Consider the following 21,089-nt stretch of genomic DNA (forward strand, 5'->3'; position numbering starts at 1 on the left):
CACACCTTGAGCCAAAGGGAAACCTTATTCACTGCATCACTTGGGCAAGAAAGGATGAGGATACTGAGTGGAAGAAAAGGCACTGTCTACAAAACGGAGCTATGAGAAAGGAGCCAGGGCTGGAACACACAGCAATTGAAGAATTTGTTTCAAGATTCAGGCTAGAGGAGTTGACTAAATACTCAAGGGGAGGAGAGAAAATCAAACACAATGGTTGTTTCGAGAGGGACTGACCTTGTCGGACCCTGGCCCTCTGGACGAGCCCTCCAAGTCCTCGTGCACACGATCCAGCAGCCACAGCAGGAACTCCAGGGCGTCGTGCTGGGAATTGCCTTGGAACTGCGAGCCGTACTTGGAAACCGCATTCTGAAGGGAAAACAAGAAAACCGGAGGGTCACCAGGGCCCTTCCAACAACCCAATACGGACCCATCAGCTCCAGGTCTCCCAGCGGTCCCTCTTCAGCCCTCCCTGGGGAGGACAACATGGAGACAACATGGGGTGACAAATGGCATTTTCTGCGAAAGTCGGACCCTTGGGGGGCAGTGTCCCAGATGCTACCAGGGTTATGGGAGAAGGCACCTTGTTTTCCAGAAAGACTACTGATATGTGCCCTGACCTTTGAGAACCCACAGGGTGGTCTCTTGACTATTTTGGCTCTGTTGACCATTGGTCCTCCCTTGATTCCAGGGCGCAGGTTCCCGGGTCCCCCTCCGTCAGTCTGTTTCCATGCCGTCTCCCTGTGTTCACCCCGCAGGTGAACAGCTTCTTGTCCTGTCCTCCCTCAGTGACTCCATTCTCTCCCTTAGCTTCAACTCGCTCTTTGTGAATGACCACCTGGCCTGGTGAAGTGGACTTCCTTAACTACCATGCATGCAGCCCCTTTACTGCCTCTTCTAACATGTTTGAACCCTAAGTGCAAACTTCTCTTTCTGTGGTTAGATCACAAAATGGGTGATCATGTTCAACCTCCATCACCGAGTGCCCACCATATGCCAGGCACTATTCTCCCGACTGGGAACTGAATAAGGCAGGACCCCTTGCCTTTAGGACACTCAGATTCCCTGCATCCTCTGTTAAATGGTGTAACAGCTTTGTCATCTTCTATGTAAATGCATATTCCAGCTTTTTAAAAGTTTATTTCAAAGGGGAAATAGATGCATGTACTTGAAAAAAAGAATGCAAACTATATATTTTTTAAAAGGACAGTGATGAAAAGTCTTTCTCTACTCATCTGGAATCCCTGCACAACCCTCCCCAGAGCATCCTAGCAGTTTCTTAAGCATCTTTCCAGGGGTATGTTTGTAGACTGTTTTAGTGCACGTGCAAGCACCAGCACCTGAGTGCAAGTGAATCCTCCTGTTTGTGTGCACCCCCCACTACAAAGACAGGCCTCAGACCTCACTGCACCTGGTCTGTTCTCTGTGCAAGCCTGCCTAAGGGGGGGGGGGGGGCCCATCTCAGCGAGGCTGTGGGCCCACACACACCTCCCCTGCTGATCAAATCCAGTGGGCTGGGCTTTAGTCTTTTTCTTTCTTTTAATTTTTCCTTGGAATTTAAAGGAGACTTTAGGATAAGATGAAGTAAAATTCAAGATTTAATTTACACTTTGTGACAGCATGGGTAGACCAGGAGAACATCATGCTAGGTGAAATAAGCCAGTCAGAAAACACAAGTACCACAGGATTTCACTCATATGTGGAATCTAATGAACAAACTGAGCTAACAAGCAAAACAGAGTCAGACTCATAGATGGAGAGGAGGCTGACAGCTTGGGGAGAAGGGACACGGACTACAGTGTGGTGACTGCCGGGGGAGGTGATCAGGTGGAGGGATAAGAGGGCATAGCAGGGATAAATGGTGATGGAAAAAATAAAAATAAAAATAAATAAAAAGATCCGATTCATTGAAATGCTGGTGCTGAGTCTATTTTCCAGTCACCCTAGTCTGGTTCACTGGAGGGTCTGGTTAGGATCCTTCCCTCCCATTTCTGTGCACTTTATAGTACTGCCAGATTTAGCAAATAAAATGAATAATGAATAAGCAATAAATAATGTTTGTAGTATAACTATGTCCATGCAATATTTGGGATATGTTTATCCTGAAAAGTCATTTTTATCTGAAGTTCAAATCCGAAGTTTAACTGGGCATCATGTATTTTATCTGGCCACCCTACCCCTCAGCCACCCTCAAACCTACATCCTTAGTACCAACACTCTCTCCTGGGGGGATAGCCAGCCCCCCCAATTCAAAATCTCTACAGTCAGCTCTTCCTCTTAAAGTCCGTGTCCTCTTTCAGATTCTCACACTCACATCAGTCAGCTGTCAAGCACTCTGAATTCTGGCTCCCTAATTACTTCTGCCAAGTCCCATTTCCACTGTTGAGTCCTAGCTACTGCAACCCAGATGACAAGAGCTACCTTCAAAGGAGCCCAGCCCCAACAGTCGCCCCCTGCTGACCCACTGGCCACATGGCAGGGCAGCCCATCTTCCTAAAGCTGGAGCAGCCGCGCCCCTACTTGGGACTCTCCTGACTCTCTCTGCTCATAGTCTCGTAGTCCCAACTCCTCCTGTTTGGCCGCATCATTGTCTCTCACAGCTCTCACCCGTTTCAGAGCTCCAGGTAAATGAGCCACTCAGGTGCCCCCAGCATACTTCCCCACTTCAAAAGTCTACAGCGTTGCTTCTTCCTCGCTGAAATCTATTCCCTTCCTGCTAATTATGCTAATCCAAGACTGATACTCTCTTCTTGTTAGCCTAGCTATAAAGCCATACACTCTTTCCAGCAAGAATTTGACAACTTCAATAAGATCAACAAGACAGGGCTTTAAAAATGTTCCTCTACATTTTTAAACACAGTGCAGTTGACCCTTGAACAACACAGGCTAGAAGTGCATGGGTACACTTACATGCAACGTTTTTCAATACTGTAAATGTGTTGTCTTTTCCTTGTGATTTTCTTTTCTGCAGCTGACTTTATTGAAAGAATACAGCATATAATAATACGTATGATACACAAAATATGTGTTAACCAACTGTTTATGCTATCAGTAAGGCTCTGGTCAACAGTAGGCTATTCGTAGTTAAGTTTTTTGGGGAGTCAAAGGTTATACTTGGATTTTTGACTACAGGGGAGTGGGGAGGTCAATGCCCCAACCTCAGGGTTGTTTAAGGGTCAGCTGTAATTCCACTTTGCAGGACTTAGAGTAAGAAATAAGAGACACAAAGAAATCTCTGACTTTCATTTGGGGAAAACCCGTGGCACACTCATTAGATGGTCTTAAAAATGATGCATGAGGAAATACTAATGAGGAAAGAAAATAAGCAGTTCTGTCCTTTCTAAAGAATGCAAAAATATCTATTTGACATTGTTTTATATAGAGGGTCCAGCAGAAGTAAGTAGCCAGCTTGAGTGCAGTTGGTAGGATAATAATATGGTGTAATAATTCATAGTTTTAATTTTACCATTTCACCTAAAATGTCATATGGTGTGCTTGAGTGTGATATTGCTGTGTTACAGAATTACATGCTCCTGATTTTGTAATAAAAAGGGGATATTATTTGTGCCAGACCCTGTATTTGTAGATAGATAAAAGACCAGAAAATATGAAGCAATATATTAGCAAATAGTTATCATACAAGGATGGGACCACAGGTGGTATTTTTTCATTCTTATTTGTATATTGCAATTTTTTTTACAGTGAACTTTGCTCTTTATTGGTCTTTATCCAATTATAACAGTATCTGGCAGGTGTTTTCCAGAATTTTTAAAATAACATAGCCTATCAAAGCCTATTGAAATGTGGCTAGAGACCATGGCTGGTGTAGCTCAGTAGATTGAGCACAGGCCTGGAACCAAAGGGTCGCCAGTTTCCATTCCCAACCAGGGCACACGCCAGGGTTGCAGGCCAGGTCCCCATTGAGGGCACGTGAGAGGCAGCCACACACTGATGTTCCCCTCCCTCTCTAGTACCAAGACAGGATATTTTAAATGTACTTACTTATCGCTCTTAAAACAAAGAGTGGTCCTGCTGCCTGTGGGGGCTGGGTGACCCCGCACTCGGGACAGAAAACAGGCAAGCTGGCCCACGTGCACGTGGGGGGTTAGGTGACTAGAACCACCATGCTGGTCCCCCTCAAGTTCCTCTCTCCCTCAGTCAGAAGCTACAGATCCCTCCTGATGACCAAACTCCCTTATGAAACCTATGTGGCTTGTCCGCAAACAGCTCTCCAGGCTCTCATCCCCAATCGCACAGGCTTTCATTAATTCATTTTTTTGTTCCGCCTAGCTCCTCAGCCCCGCCCCCTTCACTGACTGGCACTTTCAGTTTCACGTCCTTAGTTGACCCTTGTTCCTACAAAACTCAATTCAATGGTTACCTCTTTTGGGAAGCCTTCCCCACCCCCACCTCCAACTCCATCTCCCCTACTCAAATCACAGCCTCCTGCCAGAATTGCCACAGCTTCCTCGTGTTATTATTTTCTAGCACTTGCCACCAACCCTAATCACATGCCTGTGTGATTATTTCATTACCATCCATCTCTCTGTAAGTTCCTGGAGAGAAGTCCCAGAGTCAGGTTTTATACTCATCACTCAGTGTATTCCACACGCCCGTTAGAGTGTCTGGACACTCAGTGGAATACTTGTTGGATGAATGAATATTCATCTGTAAAATGAGAGTAGCTCACCTAGATTCCAATCAGCAAGGTTGAAAACCTAAAGCTCTAGGCGAGCTTGTGGCTTCTGGAATCCTCCACTCTCCAAGGCTGGCTACCCAGAGCACATCACCCTCACTGACATCAACAACTTGATTGCCCTTCCATTCCCCAAGGCTCAAGGGGAGCTTCCAGGCCTTATGGGTTTCAGAGCAGGAGAGAGAGGAAATCCTGGTGAGACACTGGGTGATGAGTAATTTGGAAGCTTTTTTCGAGCTACTCCCACATCACCCATCCCTGCAGTAACTGGATGAGACCTGCATGGGGCTTGAGAAAAGGTTACACAAAGGTTACCTTCCTTCCTCCTCCTTGGTCTCTGCAGGTGAGGAAGTGTAATGATAGAATAATGAAAAGTTTCTTAGGGCCAGGTGCTGTGCTAAATGATGTACATATAACTCATTTAATCTCCCCAAGGCTACACTGTAATAAGGTAGGTACCATTATGGCCCTATTTCACAGATGAGGAAAGTTGAGGCACAGCAAGATCTGGAAATTTGCTCAAGGTCTCAAAACTCCAGAGATCTTACTCTTAACCACTATATAATACCGCCTCTGTTTAAAAAGCAAATGTTGCCAAAAAGAGATATTAATGATGCCCATTCCACCCACTGATTCCTGCAGCACAAGGCTTCACTGGTGGAAGCAGGAGAGAGGAAGTTGGGGCTTGGCATCCTGGTGGGTCACGTGGCAAGGATTGCTTTCTCAGCTGAAACTCAAGAGCAGTGATGCTTGTGGAATGAACACTGACAGGTTCCCCCCTCCCCCAGGAACAACAATCACTGGTCTATGGCGAGCTTCAACTCTCTGCCCAGAGCTGGCGAGGGGCGGGGGGTGGGGAGAGGGGAGTTTGTTTATTTGTTGCAAGAAGCAAGCCATGCGCATCAATTATCAGGAACTCTTGAATCCAGCTGGGACCCCAAATAAACGCTCCGCCTTCATCCCGGGTGAGGTGATAACACACAACTTCCAAAGAAAACCTCATGACCCTGCAGCATTCAGAGTAAGTAGACCATGATTCTGGGGACAATGGAAGCAACGCCGTGCTAACGCATGCTAGGGGATTTAATTTGTACTAAACAAAAGAATGCCATCTCTGATACAGCACACCCACTGCCTCTCCTGAGCACTCAGCACCAGGCCTACAGGTTCTCAGCTTCCGTTGAGCTTTGGAATAAATCCAAACTCCCTACCATTACCTCCAAGACTTCACACGCTCTGACCAACCTAATTTACGCGCCAGCCTATCCTCCTGGGCTCCAGCCACACGTTTCCCAACGTGCCTCCAATTCTCAGCTTCTTTAGGCCTATGCTGCTCCCTCTACCTGGATTTTTCCTGAGTCCTCATCATTCAGATTTCAACTCAAGCATCACCTTCTTCCTCCAAAACTTGGCCTTCAAATTCTGAATCCTCCACCCAGCACCCCTCCAGATTGAAAACTATCCCTGAACGCTGCCTGGTCCACAGGCTTTCAATACTTCCACCAAAGGTTTGCTGAACGGAAAAACAAACAAAAAAAAACAAAAACAAAAAACCGAACTCACTACTCAAATCTGCCAGTTCTTTCCATTCAACCCCTCAAAATACCTGGGAGGAATTAATTCCTAGTAAAAACTTATGCGAGCGATGACATAAGAAATCGGCTCAAAACCAGGGCGGCAACGCGCAGCGGCACAGGTTTGCCGTCTAAAGAAAGTTCCAGGAAAACCCTTTTCTGATGGAGCACACACTTCTCAAGAAGCGCAACTAAAGGGCCAGAACGAGCTTCCTCCGAGAGCGAGGGCCGTAGGCGCAGGGCGCTGCCTACCTTGAACTCTGCGGAAAGTTGTGGGGTGTATTCGCTTGTCCAGAGGGCGCGCACTAGCGCCGCCAGGTGCTCGGTGACCTCCGCGCGACCGGGCGCCGCCCGGTAGCGCCCAAGCGCCAGGAACTCGGCCAGCAGGTCGGTGTTGCTGAGACACTGCACCACGGCGTTCATGAAACAGGTGTTGCCGTGGTTCTTCAAGCCCTGTGCGCCCGGGGGCCTTGCCCCATCGCCGACGGAGAGCTGAGGCTGGAGTCCCGGCGGGCGCTCCCCACCTGGGCTTCCGGGAGTGGCTGGAGCCGGGGCCGGGGCGCAGGCAAAGTCCCCGTCACCGTCGCCATCGCAGTGTTCCGGCTGGCGCCGGGGCCAGGACGGCGAATCCTCCGGGCGGGAGCGGCTGCCCAGCGCCAGCAGGAAGCGGCTGAGCAGGCGGCGCAGGGAGCGGCGGCGGCGCAGCCGGGGCGCTGGCGGACCCCCTTCTGCGCCGGTCCCCGGGCTCGGCTCCATACTTCCCACCCGCGCGCCTCCCGGAACAGAGCCCCGAACCCCAAGTGGACCAGCCGCTAACAGGCCTTTACAACCGCGAACAGGAGCCCGGGTACTAGCTACCTGCAGACCAGGTGTGTGGGGACGGGGCGGGGGCGGGGCCAAGGGCGGGGCCGTCCCTCCCCCTCCCCCCACGGGAATCCCGCCGCAGGTTCCGCCCCGGGGCAGCGCGGGGCCAGCCACCGTCACTCCCGCCCCCGCAGCGTGGACGGGGAATAAAACAGTGGGAGTCACCGAGTTCACGTTCCCTTTGCCTCTCATAAGCTGACAGACCTGAATTGAACCTCCGCTCCTTTTCCCTCCCAGCCTTCAAGCTATGAAAAGAAGATTGGAGTGATAAAATTGAAAGCGCCTAGTAAATTGGCAAAGCCCTGGCTATTTCTGAATTTCTTGTAATTACGTCCAGGGCAATATACAGAATAGGGAAAGAAAAAGAAGACTCCAGAGGGCCGTCTCAGGCATGGAGAGAGGCGCGCACTGGGAAGTGTGAAGGGAAAGGAGCGCTTTTGCGCACCGCTGATTCCTCTGCAGGCTCAGGTCTGTGCAGACACGTGGCGCCACTCCTTCCAGTCTGTCTTCGGGGTAAACGAGGCAGAACCTTTGCGCGGATCCGCCATCCTAGGACTAGAACTGGGAGCCGCGCGCTGCCCCACGTGAAATAACCTAGATGGTTATGGTTTGCTTTTTTAAACTATGGAGTAAGTTAGAATCATTTTACAAAAACTTGCGAGACTTGATCATCCTTGCTTTAACTGGTGGAGAAACTGTCTCAGAGGGGTTAAGGCAACAAACCGAGGCCACTAAACCCGTAAGCAGAAAAACCGGAACTCGACTGCCAGCCCCACTGGTTGGGTCTTTCCAATCTCAGTCCTATGCAGTATTCGCTTACCAGGAAGTTTTCTGGATCTCAGACGCGCCCCCTACGCGGTCACCAGCTCATTCCTTAACGAGAAATCCTTGGTGAATTGTTGCCCAATCAGAATCCGGTTGGCCTTGCCAGGCCCCTGATTCCCTGGGTAACTACAGGACTCTGCTCACTTTATCCTGTAACTGTCAGGTTTATAATTAATCAGGCAAAGTCTCAAAAAATGAATTTGGCATAGATTTCTAGCTCAAAAAGAGATCAGCAGTGCGCCAAGGCCCTGAAATGTTACTATTAAAGTATTTGACAAATAAGGGATCCCATTTATTAAATATCCACCTTGATGTATCAAATAGAGCAACAGGAAGTTGCCAGATGCAAAAAAAAATTAAAATAAAATAAAATAAAAGGAGCTTTAGTTAAAAAATATGCTTAGAACGAAAGTCTGTACTTGCATGGGGCCTTGGTGTTTCCTGAAAAGATCACTGTTCACCCTCTCTGGAGAAGAATCCCCTCTGGATGATCAATATACGACGTCCATTCCCTTGCCCTCCTGATGGCAAGCACAGGAGAAAGATTTTATGGCCAAAAACAGCACCCATGAAATTTCATCCTTGATATTCACCCCAGGGTCCTCAATGACACACATTAGAGAAAGCACTGCGATTCATGTTGAACTCTCTATGTGTCAGGAATTCCACTGATGCTTTAATACATTATTTCACTTAATTCTTTTTTTCAGGATTTTATTTATTTATTTTCAGAGAGAGAGAAACGGAGAAAAACAGCAATGTGTGGTTGCCTCTAGTGCGCCCTCTATGGGACCTAGCCTGCAACCCAGGCATGTACCCTGACTGGGAATTGAACCCTTGGTACTTTGGTTCACAGGCTGGCGCTCAATTCACTGAGCCACACTAGCTAAGGCTATTTCACTTAATTCTTATAGCAACCTTCTGAGCAGGAATTTATTCTTGTGTTACAACAGATAAAACAGTGGCTCAGAGAATAAAAAAAAAAATTAAACTATCCCTGGCCAGGTAGTTCAGTTGTTTGGAGTGCCTTCCTCATGTGCCAGGTTTGCTGGTTTGATCCCAGATCAGGGCACATGAAGGACCTGAATGTGTAAATGAATGTGTAATGAATGTGTAAATAAGTGGAACAGCAAATTGGTGTTTCTCTCTCTCCCTTCCTCTCTCTTTAAAGTCAATAAATAAAAAATAAAAATAAAAAGCTACCCAATATCAAATTCAGACCCACATCTTGCCCCATGCAGGTTGACCAATGAAATGCTAATTAAGAAGGGGAGCTCGCCTTCCTTATTTTCAGAGAATATCAGCAAAGTTGTCCATGGATGTATCATGAGGAGGGGCTGTGGCGTTTGCAGAGTCCTAGAAAAGAGTTTGTGACAGGAAACCAACAACCGGTTGTTTATTCATAATAAAAAGACTTGTAATTACAGCTAAGACCAATTATTCTTGAGCATATTTCAGTTTTAATATACAGTTTAAGAATGTCAAATACATTCTACAAAGGAATGGAGAAACTTACAGATAAAATATTTTGACTAAAGGACAAAAACAAAAAACATCCAAAGCAGTCTTAGAGTTATCTAAGCAGCAACATTTGACACAACTGTGTGTGGTGCTGTGAATCTCCGGTACTTCACGAGGCAAATGGGTACTTCCACCTCAGAATGGCTCCGTCGGCACTTACACTGATGATATACTGATTTCCTGGGCTGATCCGAATGCGCTTGATGTTGCCACTGTGTCCAACCCCAACGTGAGTCACTTCGCCTTCGTTATAATCCCAGACTTTGACCATATGGTCATGTCCACCTGAGAAAAGACATTTATATGGCAATGCTATAACAGAATACAGAGAAGTAGCCTTGATTTCAAATAACTGAGTTATTTTAAACACATTCCCTGGGGCCAATTGAAAGGAAGACAAACTTGTCTTTATAAAAACAAGACAAGTTTTTCCTTGATTATAAAGTGTAGGTCTGTTGTAGTAAATTTGAGGGGAAAAGACAAAGAGTTGGCATTGTCCTTGATCCCACCACCCAGAAAGAATCACGGATAACATCTCGGTTTAGTTCCTCCCAGTCTTTTCTCTGGAAGTGCACGGGTCCACATCTACATCTGTGTATGTGACTGAGGTCACACTGTGTGCTTTCATATCTCATTTTCAGTAAACGTGTTTTTGAAACTTAAGTCATTTAGACCATTTCATTGTTAATGTCCCAAAGAACCTAAGGGCCTGGCAGGGAAATGATATTGATGTTGTTCCAACAGGCAGGTTGTATAGTAAATGCCCCCAGGAAATACTGATTTAAAAGCCTGGCATTTAAGACTTCAGCAGGAAATAACAGAACAAGGCACAGCGGACAGCCCAGGCCCTGGAACCAATCCCACCCCTCCCCCAAAATGCCAGTAATGTGAGGCTTAGCTTTTGCTTGTGCCCCTCAGGCTGCTGGGCAAACATTTCCTCTCACTGACATGTGACTTCTACATTTTTCTTTTCCAACCACACTGGCTGCAGTGCTCAGGCCTGATTCAAACCATGTGCCCTCTAGACCCTTTTGTGGTCACTTCCAATGACCTCCTGCCTGAGAGTTCCATGTCCCTATTCACCTAAGTCGGGTTTGGCTTTTTTTTCTGACCCCAGTACTAACCTGTGACAAAGTGCACTCCTTCCAGTGTGATATCCATACCATTGATTGACCCCGACAGGGAACCTTCCAACTCTCTGATTACTGACCCATCAAATACTTCCCAGTAAGCAATCTGGAATTCCAGAGAGAAGCGTTAGGCAGGACTCAGTGGAATCATCCACTCACATGCTAACAAAAGATGGTTCTACTTTATATAGAAGGTGGCAAAAATACATCATGGGATGATATGTCGGCTGAAATTATAAATAGGCTAAGGCAGGGGTGGAGAAACCATTTTAATATTTTTAGTATTGGTTTTCAAATTTGCCTTCTATTTAAAGAAAAGTGGATGTGCTGGTGAACCTGGATTGCGACAGAAGTGCTTTTGATCAGACCAGGCAGACTGAGTCTAAAGTCAGTTGTAAAAGAGAAAGGAAACAGCCACTGCATGGGCCTTCCCACGTCTGCTCTCAGAGCAGGAGAGCCAGGCTCCCGGGCTTGTGGAAGGAGGGGCACTTGCTCCCGTCGGCCTGGGGAATGAGCAGTCCAGACACTTCAGGAGACTGCCCCACACAGCCAACCGCTCACCGTGGCTGTCCCTCCCTCCTCCTCACCCCACCCCTATTCCCAACTTTCTCTTCTGCCTCAAAGCAATCAGCTTGCCACAGGGTGGACTTTTAAAGACAAACTGTTAATGTCTGTCCCCTCCTGGGGAGGGAAACTAGATTAGGGGTGAAGTGGAGGGGAAGACTGAGCTCAAGGAGAGATTTCTCTCTGAATGTGCTGCTTTTATACTTTTTGAACTTTGAAACATAAATGTACAGCACATTGAAAACTAAAATTTCTTTCTAAACAAAAAGCATTTGACCAGAAATCAGGAGTGTGAACTTGGGCATGCATTTCACCACTATCTTTGTTCATGTGGATGGAAACTTGCTGTGTTCCAGTCTTCATGCCAGGAATCTGTATTCCTCTGAACCTAGCTAGAAAATGGGTAAGATATATATATATGACTTATAGGTATATGACTTATATGTAATTTATATGTATGTGATTTATATATATGATTTCATTTGATGCTTGATTGCTTTAACATAAAGTTCTATTTTTATAGTGAAAGCTGAAAGAACTATTAAAAACACACCCAAATCCTTGTTTCTTGGGAAGCACACAAGTAATTTGTGCTTGACTACAAGCTTTATCAGCTAAAGAAGTCAAAATGACCCTCTCCTGCGTCGTTTGACCAGGCCTCAGGCTCTCCTGAATATCCTCTGCCTGGGATGGTCTTCCCTGAGACATAAGCATGGCTAGGTCCTTCTGTCACTTCGGCCTCACTCAGCTCCCAGGTCACCTCCTTAAGGGAGGCCCGCTCACTGACCAGCTAGCTAAGCGGCTTTCTTCTTCCCAGCCAATGTCACAGAACCTGTTCTATTTTCTTTTTAGCTCTCTCACCATCTCATAGCTTCTTGTTCACCCGTTCACTCATTGTTCACCCGTGTATTTGTTTGCATGTGTACTGCCCAAGTCCCTGCCCTCCTACCCAAAACAAATGCGTAGAATAAGTAAGTTCCATGACAGCAGGGACATTGTTGTGTCCCCTACACTTAGAATAGTTTTACAGACTTATGATTTATGGGTTAAACATTCTGGCAAAAATTCTAATAAAAGGGAAATAGGCTGGTTCAAGTCTCATAAGCCGAAACCTAAAATATGGCAAATACCACACTAATTTAGAAACTTTATGAACCATATATCAAAGTATTCATGATAACGTGATGGTTAACTCGCTCATAGCTATTCGACCTGAGTTCCAAGGGAAAGCCCACTTAGATCACAGGTCAACACAGGCCAGGCAGGCACCAGCCAGTCTGGGCCGACGAGACACAAGAAGGCTGCCTACAGAGACTGGAACTGAGGCAAATCAGTTCCCTCCAGGGCATCCTGTCTGTGTCAGGCAAGTCCTGGTTGGACCAAGCAGCATTTCTTGAGTTTTTGTGATAAAGTGTCTGGAAAGTAGTCCCCAGTCACCTGGGAAGTTTAAACAGGAAAAAACTTTACTCCTAGATTCTAATTTTGGGGTAGGGGGAGGTGGGTGAGGCACCTTTAGTATGTTCCCTACTACATTTTTATACCTTTAACTCATCAACATTTTCTATAGCTTAGGAAAAGATAAATATGCAACCTCTTCTTCAATGATCTCAGAGTCATCTCAAAATCTGAATTAGAAGAATCCAAATCCATTCATTGGATGTGCCCATAATTAAGCTGATCTGATGTGGCTGGCAGGGTGCATGACACCCCAGCACCCTTGCTCCTCCATGTGCCTCTCTCCTAACGCCTCTTACTTGCTCCAAGGGGAAATGTTCCCCCCAAAAGGACCAATCTTCACCCAAGGACACAGACTCTCCAACTTAAAAGATTTTTAATACATTGGTGAAGCAGATCAATGAAAAGAGATGAGGAGCTCTATTGTCATTCTATTTGAATTTAGTCAAAGCAACAACTGGTTTGAACACAGCAATTCCTTTCTGACCTCAGAAATTTCCTAATAGTAAAAACCAGTATGTATCAAGTACCTACCAGGGGCAGGCACCCTGCTATGAGCATTTTATTCAAGCATGACTTTAATCCTCACAGCAACTCTGTGAGGTTGGTGGCATCACCATTTCCATTTTACAGATGAGGAAGAAATGGCACCAAAAGATTACAGAGCATTTCTGAAGTGGCACACACAGCTGATAAACAGCAAGGCGGTCATCTGCAGTGGCATGACCCTGGAGCCTGCACCCTCAGCCATAACACCTAACTGCTTTTCTGTTGTACCAGACAGAGCTTAGCTCTTGCCGGGAGCAGTTACCTTTCTGTCTGTCCCGCTGGTGATGATCTGGAACTCCTCAGGGTGGTAACAAACACACTGGAACAATGTATTGGCCAGGATCATCTGATTCCTCCTAAGATGTCTGAAAAATAGATTCAAAAGCTGGGAATCTGACTATCTCTCCACTAGAAAATGTAGTTACTGTTCAAACGATTTGGTACAAGCTTGGATTAGGGTTGGTTTATTCTGCCCACTCCCACATTGTCCCACTGTACCTATGCGCCAGTCAGAAAAGGGGCGGGAGGAGCTTTGCTAAAGATAAAGCACAGGACTAAATGGGAAGCCTCAAGATCCAGTGAGAAGGGAGTAGAAGAGGCGGAACTCAGAGTCAACCTGCTACCTTCCATACAAAGTCCGTTATCCTGGAGGCTGCCATTTCTGAAGTGAAAGTCTAGACAAGCTGAGTGGCAAAGTGTGGGGAGAGCTTTAAAATTTGGATATCGCTGGGCCTTACTGAAAGGAATTGGATTCAGTAGGTTGGGAGAAAGCCCACAGATCTGCATTTTTAATCAGCATCCCAGTTGATTCTAATGTGCACAATAGTTTGAGAACCACTGCTTTAGGTACTGTACCAAAAATACAGAAATCAGCTTCTCCTTCCACTGACAAGGAGGCTGGGCACCCATCTCACAGGCCAGGCTCCATTGTCTAAAAAAATGGACCTTCTGCACAGTTTCTTCTCATTATCGAAGTTTTCAGATGTGGTATCTGAATTGAACATTTTTAAAGACTTTGGCACAAATTAAGCAAATATTCCTGCTATGGAAAAAGAGAGCTTAAAGCTTTGAAGCAGTCACCAACTATTCATGGAAACAAGTGTCGATATGCACTCCTAGTTATCTATTTTCCCACTGGGAAGTTCAGCTGAAGGCTAACCCCTCCCATAAGTGTGGTCCTTGGACCAGCACCAGCGGCATCATTTGGGAGCTTTACAAATGCAGGATCTCAGATGCCACTCTAGACCTTAGAATCAAAATCAACACTTAAACAAGATTCCCAGGTGTTTTGCATGCACATCAAAGTTGGAGACACACAGAGCCCAAAGACAGGGGTGTACTTTGGTTTTGTTTTTTAATGTATTAAATAAAAGTGCTCTGCCTTTGCCTTTAGTTCCTATTCTACTCTCTCCAATCAAGAAAATTTTATATTCTTTTGCTATATCTATTTTATATCTTATAGAGACATAAATACATCTATATATATTTCCTCCCACCTCTGTACTTAAGTCTCTCTCATGCAGTTATACACAGAGGAGAGGCATCTTAGTGGTGGTGGAAGGGTGCTGGGTGGGAGGAGAGATAGGTGGAACAGCATCTAATTCTCAAAATAAACACAAAGAAAAAATGCTCATAGTAAAAAATAATTATTGAAAATACTTTGAATTATTCCAACAATAAAGTTCACCTGCCTTGGTCTAGTTAGCTTGGAGTCATATGCTCTATGGCAACAGCAATATGCTTACAGTATGAGGTCCCTGAGAGTGAGGCCAACCACGGGGGAAGGGAATCCCACTGGCCCCACACTCCCACCCCCGGCAAGCTCACCCTGGGACTGACAGGGTGCCTAGAAGGACCAAAAGAACTGCCTACAGTACTTAAGTTATTTTCCTTCTTCCTTTTGGGGGAATACTTAAGAGTTGAATTAGTGTAAGTTAAATTATGCTTCACTGTGTATCTGGGAAGTGACCTTCCTATCTGTCCAGAAACTTCTAACATCCAGCTCTTCCTGAAAACTATACCCTTTCCACCAGCATCCACGAGTAGCCATGGGGATGAATGGCTTCTGATAAGCACCACTTCATGTTTTCTTAAATAGGGTTTCTACACTTCATCTGAATCTTCTTTCAAGTTCAATACAATGATGGCACTGTTGGGCTTGTAAGTGCCACTTCGTCCTCCTCATCACAGGTACCTACACAAGGTCCCAAATGATGCAGGTCCCATCCGTGCTGGCTGTGACACACTCCTCATTGTTCTTCTTCACCCGGATGCAGGACACAGAGGACTGGTGCTCCTTCAGGGCCTCCTCCAGCTTCTGGGTCTGGCAGCCTATCTGCCACACCCTCACCTGAAAGCCACAAGGCACAGGCTCGCCATACACACTCGGGACTTTTGAAGGGATAAAAAATTCTAAGAGCTCTCCCACCTCTGCTCTGCCTGACCTGTTCTCCCTTGGTTGAGTGGGGTGGGAATGCCAAGTTGTAGGCCAAGAATATTCTTTCATGGAGCCAGAAAAATGCACCCAGTGATCCTGCATCTGCTTCTACTTTCAGGGCTGAGAAATGCATTAGGTTCCAGCTACTAAAATGGATAATGAAAGGGCTGCTGCTAACCCAAGAGAAATAGCATGTCTAGTCATTTCTTCCAAGCACTGCTCTTAGGTTTCTGGTGCCACCTGGAAACCTCGTGGGCACTCAGAGCCATGTTCAAATTTTCACGTCAGTGGCTCGATTTTAACCATTTAAAAACTAATGGGTTTCAGCCCCACCAAGGATAATACCCACTTTTTATTTAAAAAATATATTTTAGAATACCCCTTTGCTATCCTGAAGTGAAATGCATAGGTAATACAACTGCCTACACACAAAATTTCAAAACAGTCCATATGATGCCCTAACTGTAATAAAAAAGGAAAGTTATTTAGTCATTATTGCATGTCCTGTAATAGATAAATGATCTGTTACAACTATATTAGAAAACATAACAATGTAGTCAGATGCTTATGACTTCTTATAATGAATGTGTCAGACCTATGAGAAACAAGAAGTGCAGAAGCTGCTCTGTGTAAGCAGTACAAGGCATTGAAAGGACAATACTCCAGGTGAACACTAGACTAAAAACTGGCGTTAGGACAAGTAATTTATGTGTACCTGATCAGAGCAAAATAACCTTAAATGAAGAAATGCATTCTAAAACACTTTCTTAGTAAAGAAAATTGGGAGGCATGAGGTATCCCAAATGAGGGGGACCATATTCTTTTCTTTGGTGTCCAAGTAATTTTCCTCTGTCATGACATGGGATGGGATAAGGACTTTGACCAAAGAAAACAAATCTCCAGTGTTGAAATCCCACTATGTGTGGGGGCATGCGTTTGACCTTTTTCATCATAGGATGGTATGGGCTCCAGCCAAAGAGCCCCAGGACTAGAACTTTGGAAGTACTGGGCATTAGCCCCTTAGTTGTGGGACTTCAGGGGCAGTTTGGGTATGCTGAGGAGGAAGGGGGACATGGGATTGGGGTCTTCACAACTCAGGCAATGGCCATTTTCCAATGAAAATGGAAGTTCCTGAGTATTGTAGCAACTACTGCATTCACACCAGTGCACACCTGCTGGCCAACAGCCCTGGTCTGTAGTACTAACAGAGACTTTGAAGACCATGGTTTTTGGAAGGATGGTTCTGAAACAGCTGTGGGGAATGAGAGGAAAAGCTGACATGGTCAGAAGATTGTTGAGCAGGACCAAAGGCTATCACTTTGTAATGTGTCATTTCCTCTCGCAGCACACAGCCCTCATCAGCTCAGGTTCAGCAGCTTTGAATGCTACTTGTCTGGTCCCAGCCAAGTCTGGTCATCAGCAAGGTAGATGCAGCAAGAGGCTGAAGGAGTGAGGAGGGTGCTGGGGGTGTCAGCAACAGCGTGGCTGAAGGGATAGGGAAGAGAGTCAAGCCAGGAGGGTGGTGATAGGCAGAGATGGGGGATCGTCGAGGGCTTGATGTGTCTGTCTATAGCGCACCTGAAAAGTGGCTAGTCCAGAGGAAGGTGTGCTCTGAGGGTAAAACGCACACCAGAATTTGAAGACTTGAAGCATATAGAGTACAAAATGTCTCATTGATGGGAGCAGTGTTATGTCCACATGACCACAGGAAGCTGAAGCCCAGGGAGGTTAAAGAGCACGCCCTGGCCAGTTCTCACAGCCAGAACAGGGTGGGGTGAACTGGTGCCCAGGCAGTGGGACTCTGGAGCCCAGACACTCGGCTGCTCATCTGCTTGTCCCAAACTCTGCTAAAGCCTACACGAGATGCTGTGTCTTCCTTCTCCCTGATGTCATTGCTATGTAGCATGGAGAAAAGAAAGGAAAAGACAACATGCTGTGTCAAGAAAGGGCAGGCTGTGGGGTAGGAAAGCAGCCGGGGAGGGAGAGAGGAGAGGCACTAAGGTGAATGAGGGAAAGATGCTGTAGGCGCCTCGAAATGATGGGAGGAAAAGGTCAAGTGTCATAATTTCAGTAATTCTAAAAATAGCATCTCCTTTAAAAGACAAGGTAAAGACAACTTATATAACTACAGTCTTTGAAGGGAAAGAACAAGTATGTATTCCAAAACTCTGGCAGAACACCAACTTGGATTCCTAGCTCAATTCCATACAGAACATTTCCATGTCTGCATCTTAAATGTCCTTTCTGTGAACAAATGTATTTATATGCAGATTTATATCATTAGAATTTTAATTTAGGATGTATTTTAGGGTTTCATCAAAATCTTAATTTGGTCCTGCCTGACTCCTAAAACAGGTTAAAAAAAATCAAGTTAAAAAAAATCAAGTAAGTGATCTCTTATGATATAGTCACACTATATTGGGGGCTACTTTTTAAAAAAAGATTCTACCTCCCCTTCCCCACCACCGCTGATGACCCTTTTACAGTCACTGGTGGTGGCAATGGCCGTCACGCCGATCCTGTGGGCATTGTTAATGACGTACATCAACCGGCCTGTCTCGGGGGCGAAGGCTCGGATTCTACCGTCGTCCCACGCTGGTGGGAAAGGAAAACAAAAAGCAGGCAAGATCAGTACATCACACTCTCTCTGCAGACCGTTGCTCTCCTAAATCACAGGTGAATGTCAGGACTGGGAAGCAGTGGTGATGATGGAGGAAAGAGGCCAGTCCCCTACCACTTTCCCAATTCCCCAAACTGGTCGTGCCTGGCTGAAGGGAATGTGTGGCTTGCCTTAGTTCAACCTGCCTCCATGCATATCTCGCTCCACGGGAGAGAAGTTGGAACGAGGTGGAAGGAGGGAGACCAGCTCCCACTCTTCCCTGAGCTGCAAAACTTGTACATTCAACTACTTGTTGGATATAGCATGTGGGGTGTATAATTTAACATCCCCAAATAAATGTTGACTTCCCACTCTCCCTCCTGCCTTTAAATCTGATGCTCTGCCCCCCCAAACCCTCACCATCTTCCCCAGCTCAGTAAAAGTTGCCACCATCTATCCAGTTGCTCAAGCCAAGAACTTCAAAGTCATTCTTCATTCCTCTCTATTTCTTCCACCCAACCCAACTCAGCATCGAATCCATCAGCAGGCCCCATCAGCATTACAGTTAAAAAACATTCTGAATCCGAACACTTCTTAACTCCTCTCCTGGGACCACCCTCACCCAAGCCATCAGCCTCTCTCTCCTGGATTAATATAATGGCTTTTCCCTGCCTTGGAGTCTTGCTCACCTACAATCAATAATCTATGCAGGGGTCAGGGTGAGCCTCTTAAAACCACGTTACCTCCTTGATCAAGAACTTTCAAAAGCCTAATCTCCTCTACTACCACTCTCCCTGAATGCTGACCCTAACCTTACCCTCTAAGCTCCAGACACACCAGTCATCTTTCTAGTCCTCAAATACACCAACCTATTGCCCACCTCAAAGCTACTGCCTACCTCAAGGCTGTCCCCTCTGTCTGAAATGTTCTTTCCCACATCTTCACATGACTGGCTCCTTATCATCATCTTTACTGTCACCTGTTGACCTTAGCAATTGCAAATAGGATCCTCAAGGCAGATCCTATTTCATCAAATGCTTGAGGAAGTGGGGTGGCGGTGGTGGTAAGGGAGTGACTTATGGGGCTCTCTGGGAAAAGAAGGCTCCAGGCAGACCAAGCAGCTAGACCAAAGACCCTATGTGCAATGTGTATGAAGAACAGCAAAGAACCAGTATGGCCAGTGGGGATAACCAGGAAGGGACAAAGTCAGACATAAAAAGGTGGAGGTGCGGGAGGTGAGAAGGTCACATAGGACCTTGTGGGCAATTGCAGTGACTTTGTCCTTTATTTTCTGAGAGTGAAAGACCTTTGAATCCTAGAAATGCCATGATCTGAATCTCTTTAAAAAGGGATTTTTCTGGCTTCTGTGTTGAGAATAGTCTGAGGGAGAAGGGTGGTAGGCAGGGGCAGAAGCAGGGTGACCTGGTGGGAAGCCACTCAGGTAATTTAGAGAGAGAGAGATGCTGGTGACTGAGACAAGGGCGAAAATGGTGAGAAGTGATGGGGCCTTGGATGTGCTCTGACAGGGGCTCATGAGGGAGGAATGAGTGTGGGGTGTAGGAGAAACAGGAGGCAACGAAGGCCTGAATGTTTGTGAGCTCTCAGTGTGATGCAAGCCAGGAGCTCCTGGCAGCCTCTGTGTGGAGGAAAAACATGCCCAGGGGAGGGGCCGGCATGGAGGACACGGAGCCAAGGAAAGAGGGTTGTGATGGGCTTCTGATGTCACCATTTAATAGCTGAACCTAAAGCTCCACTGGCTTTCCATTGATGTGAACCACTGAGCCTACTTTTTGACATCTGAGGAAATTTTTACATGTATTGAATGTAAGAAATATTAATAAATTATTTTATTTTTCCATTTTTAAAATTTTATTGTTTTTCAAGTACAGTTGTCTGTCTTTTCCACCTACCACTCCCCCCACCCCAGCCATCCCCACCTCCCTCCCCTGATTCCACCCGCCTTGGTTTTGAATAAATTATTATTTTATAGGAGAATATTAGTTTTAGAGATAGATACTAAAGTATGTATACATGGAATATTATGATGTCTATAATTTATGTTAACATTTTTGGCATAAAATAATCAACCAAATTAAAAATATATTACCTATGAGATATAACTTAAAGCCAAGATTTTATCCCTTGAACAATAAAAGGGGTTCTAATACAAGTGCCTTGTACTCGCTGAGGCCCCAGATTCATTTTGTAATTGAATTACTAAGTTTCCCTGCCAGAGAGAGAGCTACATGCTCTAGTAGCAATTTGGGAGAAGAGAAATTTCATTCTTCCTTGCTCGGAAAGTCTCCCAGCTGGAAGGGAACTCCAAAGGGAGGCCGGGTGGACAGTGAGAGGCTGTTCCAGGTTATCCTCTGATAGAGACCAGGGTGTAATGAGAATGACGAGATCCCAAGCCACAGCCACAGCCACAGCCACAGCAGGAGGCCAGATCTTGGTGTGTCAGTGTTACCTGAAATGATGCTCTTGCCGTCTCTCATGAAATCGATACTATAGCAGGTCATGTTGGGTACAGTGATGCGCAGCAGCTCCCGGTTAGACAGTGTGTGCCACACTCTGATGTCCTTCTTGGCACAGGTGGCAAATAGTTCATCTGTGCCACTGAAAAGAACCCACCAAGAGGATATGAGATGCAGCCATACAAGAGGCACCATGTTCCTTAGATGCGTGTATGACAGCAAAACTGTTTCATAAGGATAAAGGAAAGGATGCCTTTTAGGCACCAGTTATTTAAAGGTTTGATGGTCTTAGAGGTTTCTTATGTGAAATGGCATTTGAGGCTGACAAATCTTCTGTGAATAATCTTTTGTAGTCCATTCCCTTGAGGAAGGGTTGGCACAAAGTTACTCAAAAAGAAAATGTC

At 45.9% G+C, this 21,089-nt stretch overlaps 2 protein-coding genes across 6 annotated transcripts in view; both read right to left on the reverse strand.

Moving 5' to 3' along the window:
- The window catches only part of USP43 (ubiquitin specific peptidase 43), a 61,187-nt gene extending 53,328 nt beyond the window's left edge, over nt 1-7,859 (reverse strand). The window contains exons 1-2 of one of the 3 annotated variants that reach the window (XM_028534366.2): nt 6,520-7,859; nt 235-366 (exon numbers count right to left, since the gene is read on the reverse strand). In XM_028534366.2, the coding sequence (XP_028390167.2) occupies nt 235-366; nt 6,520-7,323 (936 nt within the window). In that variant the 5' untranslated portion in view covers nt 7,324-7,859. The remainder of the gene's footprint in view (nt 1-234; nt 367-6,519) is intronic. The other 2 variants (XM_036032998.1, XM_028534365.2) reach the window with 2 other exon arrangements.
- Nucleotides 7,860-9,351: 1,492 nt separating this feature from the next.
- The window catches only part of CFAP52 (cilia and flagella associated protein 52), a 34,002-nt gene continuing 22,264 nt past the window's right edge, over nt 9,352-21,089 (reverse strand). For all 3 annotated transcript variants that reach the window (XM_036032999.1, XM_028534385.2, XM_036033000.1), the window contains 6 exons: nt 20,679-20,827; nt 18,062-18,207; nt 15,374-15,525; nt 13,438-13,540; nt 10,602-10,713; nt 9,352-9,762 (listed from right to left, as the gene is read on the reverse strand). In XM_036032999.1, coding sequence (XP_035888892.1) covers nt 9,587-9,762; nt 10,602-10,713; nt 13,438-13,540; nt 15,374-15,525; nt 18,062-18,207; nt 20,679-20,827 — 838 coding nt within the window. In that variant the 3' untranslated portion in view covers nt 9,352-9,586. The remainder of the gene's footprint in view (nt 9,763-10,601; nt 10,714-13,437; nt 13,541-15,373; nt 15,526-18,061; nt 18,208-20,678; nt 20,828-21,089) is intronic.

Source organism: Phyllostomus discolor, chromosome 8 (assembly GCF_004126475.2).
Source record: "Phyllostomus discolor isolate MPI-MPIP mPhyDis1 chromosome 8, mPhyDis1.pri.v3, whole genome shotgun sequence".
Lineage (NCBI taxonomy): Eukaryota > Metazoa > Chordata > Mammalia > Chiroptera > Phyllostomidae > Phyllostomus > Phyllostomus discolor.